The sequence below is a fragment of the Astatotilapia calliptera genome, chromosome 10, assembly GCF_900246225.1.
Source record: "Astatotilapia calliptera chromosome 10, fAstCal1.2, whole genome shotgun sequence".
Taxonomy (NCBI): Eukaryota; Metazoa; Chordata; class Actinopteri; order Cichliformes; family Cichlidae; genus Astatotilapia; species Astatotilapia calliptera.
The window spans coordinates 8,371,666-8,395,924 of record NC_039311.1 but is presented as its reverse complement, the minus strand read 5'-3'; the positions used below and the strand labels follow the sequence as shown (position 1 = coordinate 8,395,924).

Here is a 24,259-nt window from a genome sequence, read left to right as displayed (position 1 = left end):
TTGCAAATCATTTGAAGGGTTTCACTAGTGATGATGAGTAGCCTTGACATTTTAAGAAAGAACTAGAGGGTAAATGTCAGCATATTTCAAGAGACAAAAAGCCCCAGCTAAAGTCCTGCTCTCCCAGAAACAGCTCAAAAAGAATGGCCACTGTGTCAGAATGACAGAAGGCTGCCTCCCACACTGAGTCTTCAAGCCGGCCATGGGGGAAGCGGTCAGATAAGGAAGATTTATTTTTTTTTTAAATATTAGTGAAGGCCATCTTTTGCGAAAAGTTACGATCAGTACTCAGCCTAAGAAAAAAACTGTAATGATCAGTGTCAAGACAAATTCACAGTGCTGAGGACACAGCTCAAGCAGAGAACATGTCTCCAATGGCTATGTAGAACTGATGCTTTTTTATGTAAATGAGTATAATGGGCTATGAAGGTGTCTCTGGATCTACTCTGCAGTAATACAGCCTAAGTCACAGATGAGCTATTTTACAGCATGCAGTAAAAAGAAAGGAAAAAACAGCGGCTTTTGCTACAGCAACACCAGAAAAGACAGAAACAAGCTGTTTCCAATCAAAGCAATTATTATGTGAAATTGTAAAACTAACAGACACGGTGAAGTTTACATATCAAAACTGAAATGTTGTACACTAGGGGCACGGTAAATGTGACATTGATTTGTTCGTATATGTAAAGAGTAAGAACTGTGCTGTGTGGACTGTGATGGGTTGGGGCCAAAGGAGCACTGTGCACCATCAAGAGGTTGCTCCTGTAAAAGCACCACTAGCTGCTTTTCTGTTTTGATTTATGTGCAACAGAAGAATAGTCCTCAGTCATGAAAATGTCTGGCAGCACCACAATTTGGCATGTAATTTAGGGTGTAATTTCCCAACATTCACCATGTATTTCTTTTGAAATTAGGATGTTGTTTTACCTAAAAATATATACTAATTGCCTTATAGAGTTGCCTTACCTCCAATGAAGGTAGAACAAGGAAATGACATGTTTTTAAAAGAAAAGGCATTAGTAGGGGTGTGGCCCAATCTATTCTTATTACACTGTTATTACAAGTTACCAATGGGGTTGCATGCTTTACTATAAGGAATCCTAAATTCCAATTATTTCATCACAAGCAATAAGGCATCGATTTGTCCTCGTGATTGTGTGGAATGCAATATGTTTAGATGCCATTTTTTTCAGGCAGAGATAGCATCTAAAAGGAGGAGCTTAGGCTTGCTCATTCATTCAGGGCCATCCCTGAAGGCACATGCTTCAGCCCTGAAAGCGTTTGTGCACTCATGGCAACAAAAAGACTCAATGCAAGAAAAAGAGTAAAGAATAGCTACTCTTACCAATTACATGCTGTTTCAGAAGTTACAGTAAAATCCCCCCCCCCCCCCCCCCCCCCCCCATCTTTTAAGATTTAACACATTGTCGCTATGCTTGATCTCAGCTACGCTTTAGTCAACATAAAAGTAAAACACTTGCTTATTTTTAAAGCTATTAGGCTATGCTATATTTTTGTTTACTATTAATGAAGTGACTTTTATTCTGATTTATTTGCACATACACAGGTAGGGATGAAGGTGGCTCTGCATAGGTTTATGGCTTTACTGTTTCAAAGTAGAACTAAATATGTTCGTTTTTTTACACTTCACTGTTGCTCTGTATTTCGGATGACAAAAGTAACAAAAACATAATCTTTTTTTGGTTATTTTAAGACTATAACTTCATGCATACAAAAAACAGGAAAAATGAAAATGCTAGCATTAAGTAACAAGTTATCATAACTAGCGCACTGCAGAGTAGCAACATATTGCATATTGTTGATTAGACCGAATTATATTTAAATACAATTATATTTAAAGTACATTTATACCTCCATTCCAAGGCTCAGATATATTTTTCAGCTTCACTCAGATTGTTTTGGTCAACAATTACTTAAAAATATCTGCTTTGATAATAAGGTCTGGACTGAGCTGTATACAGTAGCCTCAGCAAAGTTTGACATGCTAAATGAAATGTTCCAAAATCTGTTAAAATAATATGAAACCGTAGACATGAAAAAAAAAAAAACTATTTCATTCATAAACAAAGAGCAGTTGAAAAGAGAATTCTATGGAGTTTTATATTTCCAGAAAAGTGAGGGATTTGCAGGAGATTGGTTTCGTAACAAGAATGCAAGGGGAAAGCAGAAAAATGCTGCATGAGTTTCTGTAATGCACTTCAAAGGTATCTTTTGTTTCTGGTTCAAACATCAGATTCCCCAGTTTGTATGGCAGCTTTTCTGTTACTGTCTGCCTTTAAAGGCATTTCAAAAATCACAATCACCCTTCTATTATCCTGGGAGTAGTAAATGAGCAAACAATGGGGAGATTTTAAAAACACAGTGAGACGAGGCAGAGACAACCTGAATCGCATCACATCTGGGTTGTTTTCTGTGTCTGTGTGAAAAGAGTGGAAAATGTTCATTCCCTCCAAGAAGCAAAGCAAACCTGCCTGTTAGCTCTGAGTGCATAATTGGCTTTAGTGTCAGTGATCTGGTTAGAGCCACGGATTTTATGGAGGCGAAGACAGTTTTGCACTGAAACTACTCAAATAAATACGTGCCTTAGGGTCAGACAGCTCATACTGTTAATAGGAGTTCAATGCTGTTTAATGACTATAGCTAACATTTGTTGGCTCAGTGTTTGACACACATTTAGTGCTTTAGTTTGAGAATCACTGACAGCTGAAAGGCAAACACGTTGATGGCTTTGAGTGGAAAATGTATCCAACCGGTGTGCTTAGAATAATTATATGGAAAAAAGAAGCTGAGAGTGAGTTTTTCAGGAGTAAAGCTTCGTCGCTGAAATCATATTTGATCTGACTTATTGCAGTTAAAACACCCTGCGTATATCCATTGCTGGATATATCTGGAGACAAGTGGACCATTTCCAGGCTTATGATTCAAAGATGTGAACTGTGCCATTGCTCTTAGCTGGTGCCACATACAATCAGTATTTTAAAAGTGATGCTTTTACAATTACTGTATAGATGTGAGGATTTTTACAAGTTTCCAAAATATTTTAAAAAGCCAATTTTCTATTAAAATACTGAAAATATTCATATATATATGCCACCTGGCCACTGTGCAATGGGTTTGTGTTTTTTTTTCTTCAGCTGCCTGGGCATAAGGACTCCTTGAGTTCATGGAAATAATACTTGCCAGACTCAACTAGGCTTAGCTTGGCCATTCGTATAAGGGTCTTTGAGGTTTTAAGTTACATTTGGAGGTCCAAACTTTACAAATCATGTGGTGCTTAAATTGAGGATTTAAAATGCCTCAAAACAATGAGTTGAAAAGAAGAGAAATAAGCAACAATACCTTGGTTTACACTTGTTTTAGTGTACCATCAAACAGACAACATTCCTGTGTGCACTTCTGGCCAAAAGAGCTTACTTGTATTATTTTGACGTTGGGCTTACCTTCTTTGGTTACACATGGGATATAGCAGCAGTTCTTTCAAAAAGACAGTTAAAAAGAAACAAATGAGACATAAATTGCTATTTATTTTGTTAAAAGTTAATGCCTGAATTATCTACCCAATGTATAGGTCTTAATGATTAGTTTGTTTGTTTGTTTGTTTTTTAAAAAAGGAACAAATAAATACGTTTTGATGACTATCATTATAAGTCACAAGACAAAAGACAGCAAGATCCATGCTGATGAATCATACATAATAAGTGGTTTATGATTTTCAACCATTTTCTTCCTGAGTGGTTCCTGGTTACCTCAGAACAGTCCGGTACAGGAAAGAGTTCCTCATTTATTAATAAATACTAATTAGTTACTGTTTTCAGGCATCCCAAGCTGTCTTACAGGATTGCTATTACACAATTCATTACTTCATCGTCGTGATTACGTGACTTATATGTTCCCTCAAAGTGAAGAGGGGGATCATAATACTGAGCGCTCAATCGCAGCTTGTGCACTGTAGTATCTAGTAATTTTGTGCACCTCACTATGAAGTGTTACTGATGTCTATATTAAACATGCAGAACTGCTGCTGTTGTCTTTTCCATCTTATTGTGATTAAGTGCTTTTCAGTTTTTGGAAAATGAGCTCACAAGCATGACATACAATCTATGAAGTAATGTGATTGCCCATTTTGGAGGAGCAGGTTTTGCACATGTGTCCATCATGTACTTTCTCATTTAACACTTTAGTTTGAGTCACAGTAAGACCATTGGGCTCTGAATCAGCTTTGCTCTGAATTTCACTGGCTCCTCTGTCACCATGTTTCTACATTGTGGATTACACGCTGTAATTTTAAGGTAACAGGAGCTGCAGCTGTGTTCAGTTTTCTCAGTTTCATGTTTAGATGTGTGTGGCTCACAGACCACAGAACGCACACAGCCACAAGACTTTGTCTCAAATTCATGTCAAGAACCAGACATTTTCAAAGACACAAAAAATGTCAGGGCAAATTTTAAGGTTGTGGGGAATTATTCTTATTTTTTAAATGATATGATCTATAAGAAGAATACTAAATCTGAAGAAAGGTTAGGAGGGCAGTCATACTGCAATTGCACAAATCTTTTGGAGAACTTTGCCCGATATGATTTTACATATTGAACCTTGAATGAATCAAGTACCAGAGAAGCTCCAGACTTACAGTGATAACTTAAAGACATGCATAATTTGCTAAATAATGAGTATTTACTACACTACTACACTGAGGACATTTTGTGCATTCTATTTTGAATTTCTGGTGACTTTTGTCAATTTATGCTGGAAAAAACATAGGTTATTAGGATGGGTTGGGTTTGTTTGTCCTTCCTTCTGAAATCCAGCCCTGTGCAAAGCAAACGTCAAAGAAAGTTTAAAAAAAAGTGAAGAAGTAAAAGATAAATGGCACTTTGATAGTTTTTTTTTTCTTTTTTACTCTGTAAGCCACTAAAAAGACTAAAAGTCTGGATCTGAAGACAGGCCTCTGAGCGAGCTAAATAGTACCAAATCCAACTTGAAAATCATCTTAAACAATTTGAAGTGGTTTTACAAATCCATAAACTGCACTTATATCTGCACCTGATGTTTGGAGAGCGTTTATTGGAAAGATTAATCATGACGCAAACCTTACCTATCAAAAAGGCTGAGGTCTTTTTTTTAATCCGACAAGACATAAAAAGAAAATAGGTTTGTACCCTGTGGAATTTTACTAAAAAAAAGAAGAAGAAAAAAGAAAGAAAAAAGAAAAAGCTGTGGTGGGCCCATAAAAATGTGATGGGCTGCACACATGCAAGTCTGATGTAAAACAACCAGAGGCAGAAAGGCTAACATTACATTGTTTTGTGTGAAGTCTTCTTAACATGCCTTTTGGCGTGATGACAAATAGAACTTGATTATTAAAGTACACATATTAAATTGGCGCCTTGGTTTTATTGTAACCTATTGGAGGGGAAAGTGCCATGTTTGACGGACACAGAGTCCTTCCCTGAATTCCCTTTTAATCAACTACAAGTCGAGCGCCTGACTCTGAACATCTCAGTTTAGGAGGAGTTTGTGAGTCCTGCGGCTCACCTAGGACCTTTTACCAAAACGCTTTTCACAACGTGAGAGTTGGGCTGTTGTGCTGCTGAGAACTGCGAAGACTTTTTGACGTGCAAAGTCCAGTATCCTGGCAAAGCAAACACTTTCTGGGACATGAGCCAAACGAGCAGACAGTTATTTTGTGCCAAAATCTGGCCAGAGGATAGGAAATCATACACAGGCAACGTCGTGACCGCTGCCAGTATGGCGCAAAAAACTGAAGAAAGTCGCGTCTATTTCACCAAAACCCCGACTGGAAGCAGTGCCGGGAGTTTGGCAGAATCCGAGAATGCAAACCTGTACGGATCCGGAAACATTATTCCTCTAGCCTGTGACATGGAGAAACGCTGCTGCCAGACAGCTGCTGCTCCTCAGGAGGAGTTAAGCGCTGAGTGCCGAGTGGGCGACATTCGCTCCTTTTCTGCCTGCGCCACAATCTCAGAAACAGCCAGGGAGCTCTGCAAAGCTGTGTCCGTGTCTCTGGGTCTGACCATGGAGTCCGGTGACACGAGCGAGGCGCACGTTTCTCTCCCGCCGTGTGCCGCAAATGACCAAATGAGCGCAGAGTATTTATTCGGGGTGGAAGCCGTGCCTGCGAACTGTCCCGGAGCCCCGGCTTCTCTCTCCGAGTACAGGTGTCCCGAGCGAGATGAGCGCCCGCCACACGACCACAAGCAACAGGTGAAAATGTTCAAAAGTTCAGAGCCCGCGGCGGCTTTTCATCACCTTACTTCCACGGCGACATCTGTGAACGCGCAAAACTTCACGCTGTGCCTGGCTGATGACATAACTCCGAAAGAGATAGATCATCTGGACATAGCGTGCGCTGCCTCTTGCCCTTACGCCCCAGCTGCGCCGGAGCCTTTGGCACAGTTCGGCCCCGCGGCTGCACAGAGGCCATGCGGAGCTTACAACTCCGTGGAGGAAGCCGGAGACGTCGTGGATGCCGTGGAGAATAGGTCCACGGGGTTTCAGGCAGAACGGTACGGCGTCAAAGTCAAATCTGAGGGAAGTGCATCTGCAGGGGCGTCGTGGGTCAGCAGGCCTAATTACAGCTTCGGCGACAAGTACAACTCGCAGTTTTGGGGGTCGAGGCAGTGCATGAACGTGCAGAGCTCGGGAGCGAACTCCCCGTTTATATGCAATCCATATGACGGGACCGTAATGCGCCGTGAACAGTGGTACCCTGGCGGGATGCTGAGGACGCCTTATCCCAACTCCAACTACATGAAGGGTGAAGTCGGCGAATGGCTGGATGTCACTTACAACGACACCAGGTGAGCTTTAGTCGGCTGGTAATAGTAATTTTACGTGATTACAATATAAATATGTATTTCATATTGCGGTATAACCAAAGGTTGAACAGTTCTAGGTGTAATTGCGAGCCAAACGTTCTACTTTATATATATATATTCAAACTCAGGACCACAGGTTGACCCTTTGTCCCTTAGGGGGCTTGAGGGTCTGTCTCTGACCAGGATTAGATCACCAATCCACAGACTGACAAACAGCAAAAGGCAACTGATACTACACCACATATCAATTTCTTTACTGTCTGTGTGTGTGTGTGTGTGCGTGTGTGCGCGTATTTCTTTTTTCTTTGTTGTTGTTGTTCTTTTATTGATGCAGGAAACATTTACCCCACACTTGTTTTTTCTGGTTCCAAACCATAGTGGTAAACTGAACAGACTGTTTAAAAAAAATTCCCTGCTGAGAAAATGTGTAGGCAGAAGTTTCAGGCTCCAATCTAGAAATACACCTGCTTCACATATTTGGCGATTTTACAGTAACCCAGAGCTGCTGATTTTATACACTGTGTGAAAGTCTAATTTTTTAAAAAAAGACAATAATTGAAGTATGCCAAACTGATTATAGCTACAGCAAAAAAAAAGGAGATCAAAGCGATACATGGAAACATTTTAACAACCCTTTTCCTCCAAACATTTGTAATGAATAAAGTTTGATTCTATTTTTAATAAAAAATTTTCTGAATAAAGTGAATGAGAGAGTGTTGTATGTATTCAGATGATAGTGGATGTATTCATTTCATAAAGTCAGATGATGACAGAGTGGAGAAAAAGGGGGAAAAATCACTGCTTGACTTTTTCTTCAAGTTTGTTTGTTCCTTGACTATTGTAAATGTTAGTCCCCATGATTTTGAATTCTGACAAAAAAGATGAGGCAGTTTATAGACAAACATTTGTATTACCCGACAGTGACCTTGGTGGCTGTACCTGAAAATAAGATTTAGTTTAACTTAATTTACCTGGGCCACTGGGTGATGTTTCACATCAGTTTGGCTCTAGCTAAGCATTCAAAGTTAATGTGATAAAGAGATGCAGACAGTCTTGTTTTAGCGAGAAGATTTTGATGTTTCTGTGGCACAAAAGTGGGAAAAATTAACAACACAAGTTAACAAAAAACCCCAAGCCACACGCACAGTTGGTGCTTTCGTAGTTTCAAATGTTTCTGAGTGTGTCAGGTTCTTAAAATCTCTCAACACATTTTAGTTCAGACTATAAAGCACCCAAAGTGGGCACGTTAACTGACAGCCATCGTGTGACGTGCATGCCACACAGAGGTGTTGTCTGCTGGTGTTGTGCAGAGCTTTCTCAAATTCACCTGGGTGAATGATTGTTAGTGCAGTCAGAAAAGGGACACTGTTTCCTTTGGCTGTTAGTGTTCAGTACCGCATAGCTGTCTGCGTGGTGTAAAGTGAATTTCTGTACAAAGCTGCTGAGAACGGAGGTGTAGCAGTGTGGTCTGCCTAATCTACTGAGCAGTCAACCCAAGAAGGTCATTTTTGAAACCATGTTATATCTACCTATATATTTTTTAATCTATAAAAAAATTTCCCAGAATTAACTTGTCAGTCTACTTCTTTAACTTTTCATACTTTCACCCAGGAACTGATCCCTGTGTGTAGAGAAGGGTAATGGAAAGTTTTATGGATTTTTTTCACTTAGACATTACTGGGTTTTAATTTTGTTCCACTTTTTCACTTCTAATGATTACATCGTGTTGTATTATTGTGAAACATGGCTAACAAACCTAGAGTAGCAAGACTGACTGCCGAAGAAGCCTTGGGGCAGATATTTAATGCTCAGTGAAAACAGCTCAGTTGATGTTGATGGGTTAGCTCAGGTTTAAAACAATAATTTACGATACTAGAACATGTGTCGTAGATGGGAGTGTTCCTTGTGGGGAAATGATTGTGTTGTATTTTTGATAAATGCATTAAAAAAGGAATTCCTGTATAAAATGGAATAAAATGGGGTCATAGATGACCTCACTCGCTCTTTCTAGGCACTAAAACAGCTTGATTGCTCAAGGTTTAAACTGAAAAGACTCCCAGCCCTTGCATGCTTTACCTTCTGGCAGAAGATATGTATTATTTTAGTTTTATGGTAATTTGCCTTGACTGAATGTTTACCTGTAGCGGAGGCAGCGTGGAGTGGTGGGAAGGTTATTCTCTGAATGTAATTGGTTACAGATTATTACTTACCATTTAAAAATGTAGCAAGGGTTTGCTTCATGAAAGCAGTGCCATCATTTGCTTTTTGATGACTTTTTACATAAATGATTTAGACTGAAACATTTTCTACAGGGTTTCCTCAGCTTTGATAGCCAGCATTTCACTGAAATACATTTCATTGTATTTCACTGCTGGTAAACCGGCCTTATTCTGTACAGGGATGTTAGCTCCTTTATGATTTCAGAAAGGAAATATTGTTGAATTCTAGCACTGAAAGGCATTCTTGGCCACTGGCCTTGTTGAGGTCAGCTGTTTGCAGGCATGGCAGACTCAGGATGTTTAAAGCAATGCACATTGTTTGATTGACAGGCCTGAAATTGTGTAAATTCAAGCAGCAGAGTGAATCAAAACAACAAAAAGAAAGCACATGGCTGTTAGGACATGCATGTCAGATCTGGAAATTGCAGATCAGCTGGTGGAGATGCCTGAGGATTGTGTAGAGGTCTACGAAAAGAATTGCTATACCTTCTCTTTTGATTTATCACCATAGTCAGTATTGTCTTTATATCACCGTGGTCTTAATTGTCAGTTTCTACTTTAGGTTGTGACTACCACACATGCGCGCACTCACACACACATATGCGCACACACACGCGTGCACACACACATACACACACACATCCAGTACACCATGGTAACCTTCACCTAGTCTCCCTTATGTACAATATTGGCAAGTGCAATTTTTCTTATGCAACATAGTATTTTATTCTATTTTGTACAGTATGTTATTCTATTTTTTCTTATTCTATTCTATTGTTTTTTCTTAATTTTTGATGGTCTTAACTTTGTACTGTCCGCTGTCTGCTGTGACCAAACAAATTTCCCACGTGACTAATAAAGGTTTATCTTATCTTAACATGACAAATCACTAACAGATGAGTGCAGTGTTCTCAGGGCCACAGTGAGATTTGGCACTTATGTTTGGTGTAAGAAAAAAACAAGATGGCAGCAGTAAAAATGTTCAGCATGAGGCTTTAGAAATGGACGTCCACAAACCGATTTATGTTTCCTAATCCTATTTTTATATGTATTCAATGGCACTTTCAAACGAATGGAGCTTGTCTAGATGTAAAGAGAGAGCTCTAAGGTGCAAACTTTCTTACACTTGATGCCACTGACCTCTGAGGGTATTGACTGGCGTTTTATGGGGAAGATTCCAAAGTAGGCATTCCTGCATGGTGGCAAGATGCAAAGCACGAATCTGATCACAATGTAGATAGCAAGTTAGAGTAACACAAAACAGAAAATTAGAAAGCGAAAGCAGCTGATCTGTGACAGATCAGTAGGTCCTCACACTCAGTTCAGAGAGGTTATGTGGTTTATAGTTTAGACCATGAGGACACTGAGTGAGCGAGACATTGCTTAATGTCTGAAGCCCTTTCAAAACCCTGCTTATACAGTTTTCCAAGTCAAGCTTGTCTTGTCTTTTTTATCTATCTATACACAACATAAACACGATTCAAGACTTAAGGTGCAGGATGTTTTGTACAATTGCACCACTACAAAAACTGGGAGATGTTTGAGGAGCAATGAATGGAACACTTTTGGATATTAAAAAAATACAAAAGTAGGAAAGAAAAGTTGAAATAAATAAATAACATAGCCAGTTGTAAACACATTCAGCCTTTGTTTAGCAACCAAAGCAATGATCTGCTGTTCATTTGCAAAAAGCTGATCTCTGCTGAACTCTTTTTCCTGTCACCACATTGCTAAAATCTCTCTTATGCCATGAGCGAGAGCCTGCTTTTTTTACCTTTTGTTGCTGCTTCTTAGATTTGGTTTTAACAGAAAGATTTTGTGCCTTGCTATCATTTAGTTTGGAAAAAATGCATTGCAATAGTTATGTGTATATGTTGCAGTTACACCTGCTGTGAGCATGAGGAACATCTGTGTGGTTTTACTGCAAAGCAGAGCTGAGAAAACTCAGGCATGCTTTTACCCATTTGGACCTCGTGGCAGTGAGCTGCACAGCTGGATGGAGTTATTTAGCCAGGCAATTATGTAAAGTTGTAGTTTTGATTAAATTCTGGGACTACGCCTGATGGAAAGTCAAGACATTTTACCTACTATGAGAAAAAAAATAATTTTAACAAAATGCTTTAATTTTTCAATTTGTAATTTAATAGTTGTTAAATACAGTTTAGTATTACCATGTGATATTTCTTGTTTACTGCACTTTGTTGTTAAACCTTCCAGAGTTCCAGTTTTAGACAAAGAGATTATTTATTGAAACTTTCACAGCATTAAAACTGCATTTTCAGCGCTGTGAATGCTGCAGACCTCAATGATTCGCAGCAGTTAAGTTTTTGGAAACAAACCCCCGGGGACATATATGGGATCGGAAGTGCGACACGGCGGCAGTCTGGTAGATATGTGAAGGATTCTGGTTAAAATCTTAATAGGAGTAGTTTTGAGCAGCAATTTTCTACAAAAATAACTTGTGATTGGTTGGTTACCCTTTGACATTAATTGGTAGTGCAGAAAAATAGCAACCAGCCAAGCTTTGAAGAATTTTACAAGACTGGTAACAAAGAGCAGGAAATGGACACAGAATGTTTCTGTTTCGTCTGCGTGTGGAGTCAACCAAGTATGCAGAGTGGCAGCACAAATGGCAGCGAGAGGCTTGCATAGTACAGTAACTCAGTAAAGAAACCTACTCGGTGATTATTATTATTATACAGTACTTAAAGTAAATGCGATCTCTGTCAAATCAGGCCATAATACTTCATGCTCGACTAGCGCCTCTTGCATGTGAAGGATGAGTCATGACCACATAAATGAATGAAAACAGATGTTTACCAATTTATTTAGTTCCATCCCGGAACACTACAAAAACAAGCTGAACTGACTATGACCAAATAGGAACCATCTTAAACATTTTACTCGATTGTGTCTGATCAAGCATGGAGGTGGCTGTTGCAGGACAATTTTTGCTAATTATTGCAACAGAAAAAGTCTCATTTAACCTGTGAAAGTTATCTATTTGTACTTTTACGTTGTAGCAAAATACTACCTTGAGGTATATGCTTCAAGGTAAAGAGTAAACCTGAATAATATCTGTTCATTTTGGAAATATTTAAATGGTCACTATACCAATTATATTCAAATGTAATTATTCAGAAGATGACATCAGAGTGTTTAAAACGTCAAATGCTGAAGGCTAAGTGTGTATATTGTTAAACTCTGATGTTTGTTTTTTGTATTTTAAAATTGCAATAAAGGTCAAATAAAACCATATAGCATGCAGTCAGACACACATAAATGCCACACTCCGCTGTGGTGTGTGAGTGAGCATACGACTGACAACAACAATAATGTAAAAGTTTATATCAGGCATATTTGCACGTATCTATTTTTCATCCTTTTACTGAATTTTGCTCTGTCTAAAGTAATTATTTTAATGGGACTGCCTGATTAGGTGGAAATGTCTAATAAGTGTTTATAACAATTTCTCTTTGGACTACATCATCTGGCCTGGATGTTAGCACGATCCAGGTGATTGGCACGATAGCTTAGGAATTTTTCAAACATGAATCTTTTGTCATTAACTGTGCCCTAAAGCACCTGGCGTCCTAAAACTGTATGTAAACACATAAGTTAAAACAAGTGAGCACCACGCAGGTCAGCACATTTTCAAGGATTCACACAAATCCACAGAGTAAGTAACTAGAGTAACTTTATAGTAGATAAAAAGCGTGTTCCCCATCAGGCTTTATTCAAGAAAAAATAAAGCCAGAATCCCTGTTAAAAAAAAAAAAAAAAGAAACATGTTGCACTTGTTCTACCAGTGAACCAATCTTGCTAGCTTCCTGTTTTCAATAAAAGAGTTAAATGTGGTTAGCCCAGATAATTTGCCTATTACAGTGTCTTTAAATACAGCAAAAAGCTGGATCAGTAAGTTATTTTCAAAAAAGGAAAGTACCGCATGCCTTAGGATATACACAATTATGCATAATAGGATACCACATTTTGGCTGGCTGGGTTAAGAGAAAATTGTCACCTTCTCTGTTAACACATTATGTGCAAATCTGATCAGTTCAAGCTCTCATCTGTCAGTTGGGATTATTAGCGGCCTCTTTTGTTCTGTGCGCCGAGCATTGGCATATTGACATGCATATTTTTCACATTTATCATCAGCAGATCCTGGGCTACAAAAGAATACTAGGTTGCTCTGTATAATCTCAACTCTCGTTGCTCAAACTGTCATCTTTTAATCACAACCAAGCCGGACCTACGTGTTGAAGAAATCTAATTAGACTTTGTGTGTTAGTGTTAAGCATTAAATAAATGTGAAGCTTTGAACAAAAGGGCCCTTCCTTAAAACACTTAAGTCTACTGTAACAGAGCTCATATAAAAATGAATTCAAATTAGATTTGCTGCTTATTATTATAAAGTTGTCAAAGCCCAGATGCATACGTGTCATGCTCGAGTTTTCCCATTCTGATAGAATATTTTATTTATTCTTAAAATCAGTCAGGACACAGTGAGGCTCTTCACTTCATGCTTGTCTCTTTTACACCGAACCTTGATATCTGAGTAGCACGTCACCGAGGCAGCATTGTGTCTGAGTTGTCTCCAATCTCTCTGTGTCCAAGGTTGCAGCTCACTCAACTCACCCCAGCCCCCCTCCGTACCATAGCCACGGTGCTTCAGTCTTTCCCACACTTTCATCATCGGCCTGTCCTCTTTTTTATAACTACCTAACTACCTAACTACTAGAGTTTACCATGGGTCTTGGGTATGAGTGAATTAAGTAGCTTACTTGTGGTATAGTATGAGTTTAATTTCGTGTGGGATAAAAATGGTTTATGATTTTATAAATGGCTTGTTTTGGGGGGGGGGGGTTTGTGTTTGACTGCAGGTTTGAGTCCAGTAGAGAACACATGTTTCCCATGGAGTTCTTCTTTCCCCCACAGAGGACATGCCTTATCTGCTCGGACGAGGCATCTGGCTGCCATTACGGCGCACTCACCTGTGGCAGCTGCAAGGTTTTCTTCAAAAGGGCTGCCGAAGGTAAATCTTAAAGCATCCAACTGGGCTGTGAGTTTTATGCCAGTCCACTTGAGATTCTGGCTCTTTATTCTACACATTAATAGTTCCTAAAGAGTTTTGTGTTTGCTCATGGTTGTCTTCAGTTTAAGTGATTTACATTTTTTTACATTGTTTCACGGTTTCTCCTGTAGGCAAGCAGAAATACCTGTGTGCCAGCAAGAATGACTGCACTATTGATAAGCTAAGAAGAAAGAACTGCCCCTCCTGTCGCCTGAAGAAGTGCTTTGAAGCTGGGATGACTCTTGGAGGTGGGATGGATTTTTGCAAAGAAGCAGCTAATACTTGTTGACTTGATGCTATGGTTTATAATGGTATATAATATATATATATATATATATATATATATATATATATATATATATATATATATATATATATATATATATACATATACATATATATATATGTGTGTGTGTGTGTGTGTGTGTGTGTGTGTGTGTGAGAGAGAGAGAGAGAGAGAGAGAGAGAGAGGAAAAGAAGATGAACAAAGCACTACAAAAAAAGTGAAGCCCTGAAAGTGACACTATTAATGGTTTCCTCAGACCAAGTATTTTATTCTTTCTGCACTGCACATCTTATCTGGCTCTCTTCAATTGCAGCATCATCACAATAGGGGATGTTACTGATAATCAAGCCCCTGACTGAGCTGCCATGCAATTTAGACCTCTTCCATTCACTTCTCCTTACTGTCACCAAGACCTGCTCGTCATATTAGGCTGTAAAGATTGACATGTAGTGCACTAATTTTAGGCTTGTGTTCAATTTTCACTCTCTTCCATTTTCTCATTCTGTTAACGGTGAAAATTGTACTAGAAGCACAAAGCTGACATGAGACATGTGAATTAAAGCAGCAGACATGCTGGTAATTTTGCCACCAGTCACTGACAAACGCATGGAGGGAAAATGTGATCTAATGCTGTGATTGTTAGTAAAAAGGGACACCTTTTCTGGTTGTGGCTAAAAAGTTCCTTTCACTTATCTTCTCATCACAGACATGTAATTCATTCTTGGCATCTAACAGGGAAATATATGGCAATAATTTTGTGGAAGTGGAAGCAGAGAAATTATATGTTTTGTCCTATTATCCCAGAGGGTGTTTTACTGGAAATACTTTAAAGCCCTAAAATGCTTAGAGAATATGATGATTAATGTATTACCAAATGTCAAATCCACTGGCATCTATATGCCTTAAATAATAACCCTACTACTAGATTTGATCTATTTGTTTCACTTCTTGTAGTTTAGAAGGTCTGTCTGTCTAGCATTTATTTTAATCATAATTCTTATGAGTTATTCTTATAATTTAAATTCCATATTATTTCTGGAATGTTAATTACATCTGCAAACAGATAACAAACAGTTACTTTCACCAAAGCATGATGGGAGTTTTATTTTGAGCAGTCACAGGAAAGCTCACTGCACATCTGCTGTCCCAGTGGAAATACATTTCATGGAGAACATTAAACTGCCTAACATTCTTTAAAAACTTTGCAGTTTCAGAACCCAACCCCTGACTTCTTTTGACAAGAGTATAAGAGATGTGTATCACAATCTGCAAGTCAGAGTTAAACCTTTATAAAATAATGATGCACATAAGCCACTGTTTTTCTCCAGCATTTGTTGAAAAAATAAGGCAGCTCAGTGAATTGGGGCCATTCTGTCAAAGTTCCACTGCTTGATTTTGTAATATTACTTTAGTTAAAAAAAAATCACAGTCATGAAGTCAGTTTATTACAGTGGTAAAAGTTATTCAGTTGTACTATCCAGGATTATGTGCAGGTTTTATCCCAAAACAGGTAATGGAAGTTATCTGAATTATAGGGCAGGGCTAGCGCAATGCTTCAGTAAATATAATAGCGCTTTGAGTGCTTAGTGAGAGTAGAAAAGCGCTATATAAGAACCAGTCAATTTACCATTTACCATGGTGTTTCATAGTTCCCTGTCTGCCTCGAGGTAAGTCAATCGCTTTCTTATCAATTTGTTTTGATTACTGATGCTAGTCTTTCCAAGTCAAATAAAGGCTTCAAAGTACCTGAAGACCTGAATATAAGAGATGGATGTTAAAATTCACATTGGCTAGTGCTTCACAGTCAACAAACGAGAGTTAAATCTACTTCTTCGTTTTTTGTTTTTTGTTGAACAATAACAGATTGTTGAAACAAGTGAACATAATTCATTGAAGTACACATTCTCAGAAATAAACTATATTGCTGGTAAACTCCAAAGAAGGTAGAGCATGGCAGATCGTAGAACCTACAATGGTAGGGCAAAACAGTCTTGGAGTCTAGATGCTGCTGATGGTGGAGATGAAGAACTAATATAGTGACTTAGATGGGGTGGAGATGAGTTGGAGCCAGGTTGCAACAAAGAGTCTGAAAGGCAGAGTGACAGAAGAACACAGAGATTTGAAGGATGGACATCCGAAGACTGATTAGCTTGCAAATGGTGAGCAAGAAAATGAATGGTCAGAGTAATGAAGATAGAATTGACATTGAGAAGGGAACAAGAAGAATAGGCAAGCAGCTCAAATGACCAAGAATTCAATCAGGCAGTAGAATACAGATTTCACGTCAGAGTTTTGCTTTGCAGCTGTACCATCCATTGGGTCGTATTCCTTTGTTTTGAACACCTAGAATTGGGCTTTGTCCAAAAGCAAGCAGTTCTCGTTATTGTAATTCTAGCACAACACTTCCAGAGTTCAAACTATAACATTAGTATTTCACATCTCTCCGTTTGCCTCAAGGTAGAACGACCTTTTCCCCAGCAATTTACCCTAATTCCTCCTGTCAGATTCCAAAGTCTTCCCAAGCCAGGCAGAGGCTCAGATCCCTTAAGAACTGTCATCCAAAATGGTTGAATTCAAGGTTACGTATATCTGCTATCTGGGCAACTTGGATTAGACAAAGACTTGAGGTTAGAGCAGTCAAGTAGTAACCTGTGAGGTGCTGGTTTGTGTCCCTGTTTGCATGCTTTCTCTGATTGATATAAATAAGATAAATTCCAAAGATGTAGGATGTAAATCAAAGCAGAATGCAATTATTTGCAAATCTCATAAATCCATATTTTATTTTAAAAAGATATTTAAACAGATATTTTACTTTTTCATGAAAAATAATAACTCAATTTAATCTCAGCAGTACATCTCAATAAACTTTGGATGGGGGCAATAAAAAGCTGTAACCCCATGTTGCAACTAATTGGGTTAATAGAGAACATGTTAGTAACATAAGCATTTATAAAAATAATATCTTACAGAGTTTCTTTGGAGTAAAGATGGGCAGAGATTCACCAATCTGCAAAAAAAAAATGCATCTACAAATTGTGGAACAATTTCAGTAAAATGTTCCTCAACATAAAATTGACGCCTTTGAACATCAAGCACTGATTATACTTATACTATAATATCATCATTGAAAGAGTCCCACAATCTGGAGAAAGATCTGCTTGCAAGGGACAATGTTGAAAATCAATATTAGGTGCCGTGATCTGAGTAATGTCCTCAGTAATGTCCAACCCCCAAAAGAACTCAGCCTGCCCAACAGATGAAGCTGACTTTGGCCCCTGTTGCAAAAGTTTAAGTGTTACGTGACCAGTCCAGTTTAGTGTTACAAGGTGAACTCCCAGCAGTTTGTTCCTGACCCTGATGTTCAACAATGTGATGGGAGTTTTCTCTGGAAGTCAACCACCATCTGCTTCATATAACTGGTGTTTGAGTTCACACTAGATGACAAAGTCAGTGATGACCTTCCTGTTCTCCAGATCATTCTCCTCAGATACACAACCACTGATGACTTTATCATAAGAGAACTTCTGGAGGTGACATTTAGTGATGTTGTATCTGAAGTCCGATATAAAGAGTTAAAAGGAAGGGAGAGAGCACTCTTTCTGCTCGGTGACAGCTCGTACTCTCCTTTTTCTCCCTCCCTCGCTCACAGACACATAACGGGTATGGCAGTCGATTCTCCCTGCAGCACTACATTGCCCATGAGGCTACATTCTTTAGGGCGATGCCTGTAACACTCTCTTATTGCTTTCATATTAAATACATTTTTTTTATATTTCTTCACGTCATTATGAGACGCAAGATTGAGACACAGGCATTTGAGCCTCTTAATTCGTGTTTTGTTTGAGTTTCCACCGGCGTGGAATTGCCAAAAATAGCGAGGGCATAGCCTAACAAAGGAAAGAGGAAAATACCGCCGTGTAATCCTTTTATTTCAACAAAGTAACTGTATTCTGAATACCCCCTTTTTAAACGGTAACTGTAACGGAATACAGTTACTCATATTTTGTATTTTAAATACGTAACGGAGGTGCATGTATTCCGTTACTCCCCAACACTGCCTGTGGACTACATATTACATCCCAGTCTGTGGTTTTGAAGCAGTCACTCAGCCTCTCACTGGTCTCCTCTGACAAGATCTTCACAGATCAGGTAAGATTTTGTCACGGACATTATCTCAAAAAACCCCAAAAAACTTTTTGGAAAACATGTAAACCTCTGAGCTAAAGAGGAGAGGGACTCGCTGCATCTCTGACAGTATGGGCATGTTTGAGTGCCTTTGGACTTCTTACACATCTGGACAGGCACCAATGCTGAAAAGTATATACAGGTTTTAGAGCAACATATACTCCTATCCAGACAACTTTTTCAGGCGTGGCTTGGCATATTTCAGCAAGATAATACTAAATCACTTGCTGCAGCTATTAAAATAGCGTCATGAAACAAAAATGTGACAGTGAATACCCAGGACTGTTGCCCAGCTAGACTCTTATATCGCACAAAGATGGGACAATGTTCCTCTCCAAAGTCCAGGATCTGGTCTCCAGGCAAATACAGACTGTTGTTGAAAGAAGAAGGAATACTACACTGTGGTAAAAACACAGCCATTAACGTGGTACACTTAGTTGGTTTAAAAATGTGATAATTTTCAAGTTCTCATGTGATTAAAATATGGGTTTTCAGCGATTCTGTTTTCATTTAGATTTTATACATCGTCCCAAACTTTTTTGGTGTTATCTAATAATTAACAAAGATCTTGATTTCACCAATATTAAAAACACCAATTTGTTCAAATTCATATAGCACCTGTACTGTTAAAGAACTGGAGTCATTTAGTCTCTCTAAAACCTCAGAACAACCTTTGTGTGACTGCCAAGATGCTTTTGACAAATACTGATTTAACTAATCCCTTTATACTGGCAGCAATAGCAAGACAAAAATCATAAATAACTAAAGTTCATTTACTTATTTAATTAGATTTAATTTACTAAAATGCTATATAATATCTCACCATTTTCTCTTCAAAGAAAAAATCCAAGTGCTCATTAGATATAGAACTAATTTTTATGTTGTTATTCTGTTTGTTTAGTGCAGTCTTTTCAGAAAAACACACAAAAAACCCCATTTTAAAACAGTAATTAAAACACTTAATGACAGTTGTAAGCAGTTACAGTTTCTCTCTTGGTGCTTAACAGCCAATCAGAAAACTCTCAAAATGATTTAACTGAAATAACAGACTTACCAACCAAAACTGGTTAGTAAATATCATGAAAGGAGGGCATTACAACATGTCTTACCAGGACGAAGAGACAAAAACAGGCAAAATAAACTGAATAATAATTTCTCTTCGTTAACCTCTGAGCTTTCTCTGCTATTTCTTTATTTAGTTTTAATGTTTTCTGTGCAGTCAAATAGTTTTTTTTCTCTTTTTTTCAAATCAGCCGCATCACACACGATATCGTGTGTACAAATGCATAAAATACTATACAAAAAACAGAACAGTAGTAATTAAGAGGAGATAATGAACACTTCTTTTCAGAAGGATTTACATTTCATGCACTTACTTGACATTTTGACAGGGACACTAAATCTGTGTTTCCAAGTAAACACGCTGCGGTGTGAAGTCCAGAATGATCACTGAACAGAAAGTTTTACATTGTCCCAGCGTTGATTCATTGTTTTAACGCTTCAAAGCTAAGCATATCAAACCTGATACATGTGTTTTTGTGAGTCTTTGAGAATTCTACATTCCATTGTGATTTTTTCTCTCTGAAAAAACAAAATAAATTGCATGAAAGATTAATTAGAGTACAGTTTGCTGGTATTTAAAGTAATACAAAGATAAAATAGGAAGAACTAGTAAAGGTTTAATAAGTTTTTATTCTTACAGAAACAATTAAAAAATATATTTATCTCCAAAAAGCTGACTAAGAACTGTTTTTAAATGTTTTATTACATTCGTTATTAAATGTTTTTTTTAATCTAGATTCGTCACATCACAGCAATGTAAAATTTCAAGGTATTTACACACTTACGAGCTAAAAATAACTTAACCTGATTGTAATACGTACATTTATCCTGAGCGTATTTCCCTCACTGTTTTTTGAATAAATTATTTGAATGAATTATGTTATTCCATTCAACTGAGTTTAAGCTGCATTTTTCCCAAAACAGAACTCAAATGCCGTGTGGATGGATGGACAATATATATGATTCTGATCAAAATATTATATTGTTGTCCTGGTGATTTCATTACCATATATTATTATGGTATACAATGTAAAGAACTTGCATGTTGAATTTACAGTTCTTATGTTTATATAGAAATGTGAGCATTTCTCTGGCACGTGACGCTTTGTGACTTGGTTTAATGTTCAGTTTTGCCATCCTATCACACTTTCATAATTTCAGAAACAAAATTTACAACTAATGACAAAACTTAGAATGCAAGACATTACACATGAGATGAAGTTATCCAAAAATAGAATTCTATAAATATTGTGATTGTGATGCAGATACTATCAAAAGCAACTAATCGACCTGGCAAAAAAAGAGTGGTAAAGTTCGCCTGTGGAATTTGATATGAGAGAAAATGGGTTTGTTCTGGATAAGGGAGCAGCTTATTTACTGCCACTTTGAGCTGGAAATATTGACACGGATGCCAAAGCGTATGCAACGTATGCAAGTTAATGCAGGTGGTTGTCACTGATTTGACATATTTATTGTTCCTAGACCAAGTCTTTGAGCGTAACAAAGCCTGAATCCACCCATTGGGTGTCTCTGTCTCTTTATATTGGCTTCAACTCAAGTATGGAGAGTGTCACGTTGGCTCGACCCAACCATTTACATTGTTCTCTGCAAAGATCAGATGCCTGCCTGTGTCACCAGTTGAGAATCCAAAGGAAAAAATTTTAATAAACCATTTTTACTTGAAATATTTGTTATTGGATCAGGAGTGGAAATGTGAGACTTACAAATTATCCATCTTATATAATCTGCAATTTTCTTTCAGCTCTGCCACTCCTGAGAGAGACTTAAGTCGTGTCTATAACTGGCAGCTCAATATTTATCAAACTGAAGAGCCAGGCTGCAGTTTTAATTAGACATTCTTTACACACAGAAGCTGCAAGAGGCAATTGCACGACAATTAACAGTTACTTTTTTACTGTCACTCAGCTTTGATAAAACAGATTAAAAATTTAATATGTTCCTCATAGTCTGATTCTCCATCTTCTTGTCTTTTTTGTTTCCCCCAGACACTACAACAGATTAATTGTCAGAGAAATACATTGTAAAATTACGCCTGTACAAAAGATCCTGTTGCACTTCAAAAATCGCCAGAGCACACAAGTGTGTGTTCTTCAGTACACTCATCACATTGTTGCCATTTGTATTTTCCTGTCACTTGCTCTTCAGCAGGGCTGACATTCCCAAATGACAGGCTGAGCCGAAGCTTAACCGTTCATATAACTGTTCTAGGAAAAAAATTATAGGTGATCTTAAATCTGACTGCTAAAGAGCTAAATGTATTTGGCAGCTTCTCCTGCTCTAATTTGGTTTGTAAGTGCAGGTTGCCATATGGAGCAGCTGCTGCAGGATTTTCAGCATTTGTGGAGGAAGGAATTACAGCTTTGTTAACCTCAAGATGGGAAACCAGTATGTTTACTTTAACATACAGTATTTGTTGGTTTTGCTTTTGTTGTCTTTGACTTCTTAAGATACATACATTGCACAAAGAAACACAATTGTAAGGTAGAAATGCACAATTTACTGAACTGTATAGTTAAAGGAAATATTTTAGGACTCTGCAAAGGCAAAAAGAAAAAGAATATTTTCATGTCCGCATTACCAGTAAGGACTCGCACATGATGACAGTAGGCTTTCTATCAGACGAGGCTCATCTGTTCAGTGAGTCCTCTTTCAAATCAAATATGATTCAATATTCTAGTCTATTAGTAGCACAGTATTGAGTATTATTGAGACAAATTTAATATTTCTTTTAAAATAGTTCACGGTCCACAGTTGCAGTATGGGGCATTTATGACATATTATTTGGAAAGAGGAATGCAGTATTTCAGCAGTACTTGTATGGTCTGTTAATGCTTTTTTTCTGGTTTCCTATAATATTACATATAAAAAAGAGCCATATGTTCCAGATGGCGTGTGGGGATGTAATGGATTGATTTGATTAATTTTCATTGAAATCAAGCTATCAGAATGATAACTGAAATTTTTTTATGGCATCAGCCAGCTGCTGTTAATAATAACACAATTTTATTCTGCATATATCATTTAGGCAGAATGGCTGCTACAGGATAAGAAGAAACCTTCTCCTTGTATTGGTCCAGATGTAGATTTGGATTGATAACTTAAAAAAATCTGTCAAACCTGAACTTGATGAGAACTGTTACCTTTACAGACATGAAATCATTTTTTTGTTTATAGCACGTAAGCTGAAGAAGATTGGACAACAAAAAAGCCCAGAAGAAGAGCATGGTGCTCAGGATCCAGTGGATCCACATGTCTCTCCTAAATCTGGTGTGCAACTGAACTCCCACCTGGTCTTCCTCAACATCCTGGAGTCCATTGAGCCAGAGGTTGTGAATGCAGGCCATGACTATGGCCAGCCGGACTCCGCTGCCACCCTGCTCACCAGCCTCAACGAACTGGGAGAGAGACAACTTGTCAAAGTGGTCAAATGGGCAAAAGGATTGCCAGGTAGGACAGTGGTTGCAGCAGAGGTGATAAGATTATCTTTTTTTGCTTTTGAGTTATCATTAGCAGATGGATCCAGTTTGATCTTTAAGAGATTAGTACACCGGATAGCCTGTCTTTGTGTCTTTGCCCAGTCTCGAACAGAGGCTGCCACTTTTAAATTAAAAGTTAAAACTGTTACTCGTTTAAGCAATCGGCAGGCACAGAGCAGCATTAGTAATTGTGTTTAAGAAATACATGTACATCTGCTCTCAGCTTTGTTATGGCCTCTACAAACTCCTGACAAAACTGTCTAGCCACTCTCTTTCACTGTGTTCATCCAACTGTATGTCACAGAAACAGCTTCATAATGTAAATTGAACTTTTGTGCTTACGCAAACTTAACTATCCAAAAAGTTATTGCCCAAACACAAAACCTGGACTTCGCACCTTTGCGTAATTGGCTGGTGATTTTGTTTCACTGTCATTAACCAGCATGAAACTGGCTCGTCACTGTCTGTATGTGATTTGGTGCTGGCAATGTAAGGTTCTGTGGGTTTATGAGAGCTTTTTCACTAAAAAACAGCTGCCTGCTGATGAGAGCAAAGAGAGTGAATGAAACCAATACAATGAGCGAAAGAATGCCAAAATGCTCCAAAGAGCTCAGAGGAACTGAAGAGTGAGGTGAAGATTACTATGGCTTTGTAACTACAAGCCTCTCATCACATACAAGTATTATTTGATCAGTTGTTAAGATGAGAGAGAAAAAACACGCGAAGATAAATTATTCTTTTTTCTTCAAATTCTAAATATGATTCGGTCTCGTAAGAACCATCCAACCTGTAAGACAATGAAGCGGAACAGCTCTAGTGATAGATTTTTGAGCTGCAACCTGTGGCCTTTTTTCTTTTGTCTGATAGGAAAAATGTAACAGGAGAAAAGAGGTGTCACTGTGCTCATACACCTGGACACAAAACCCAGACGGACTGTGGTGGTAGAGCTTGATGATTCATCCCACCAAAAAAAAAAACCTAAATGGAAAAAGAAATCAGTTATTTTCCAGTCACAGAAAACTATTCTTCTCCTCCTACCCATAATAAAATGTTTGAAAAAGGTTGTTTTAATAATT

The 24,259-nt window shown here is 38.1% G+C and overlaps 1 protein-coding gene across 1 annotated transcript in view; it reads left to right on the top strand.

Annotated features, from left to right (window-relative positions):
• The first annotated feature begins 5,189 nt into the window (after window positions 1–5,189).
• The window catches only part of ar (androgen receptor), a 30,426-nt gene continuing 11,356 nt past the window's right edge, over window positions 5,190–24,259 (top strand). Inside the window, exons 1-4 of the mRNA XM_026183295.1 lie at window positions 5,190–6,842; window positions 13,963–14,114; window positions 14,285–14,401; window positions 22,882–23,154. Of these exons, the coding sequence (XP_026039080.1) occupies window positions 5,680–6,842; window positions 13,963–14,114; window positions 14,285–14,401; window positions 22,882–23,154 (1,705 nt within the window). The 5' untranslated portion in view covers window positions 5,190–5,679. The remainder of the gene's footprint in view (window positions 6,843–13,962; window positions 14,115–14,284; window positions 14,402–22,881; window positions 23,155–24,259) is intronic.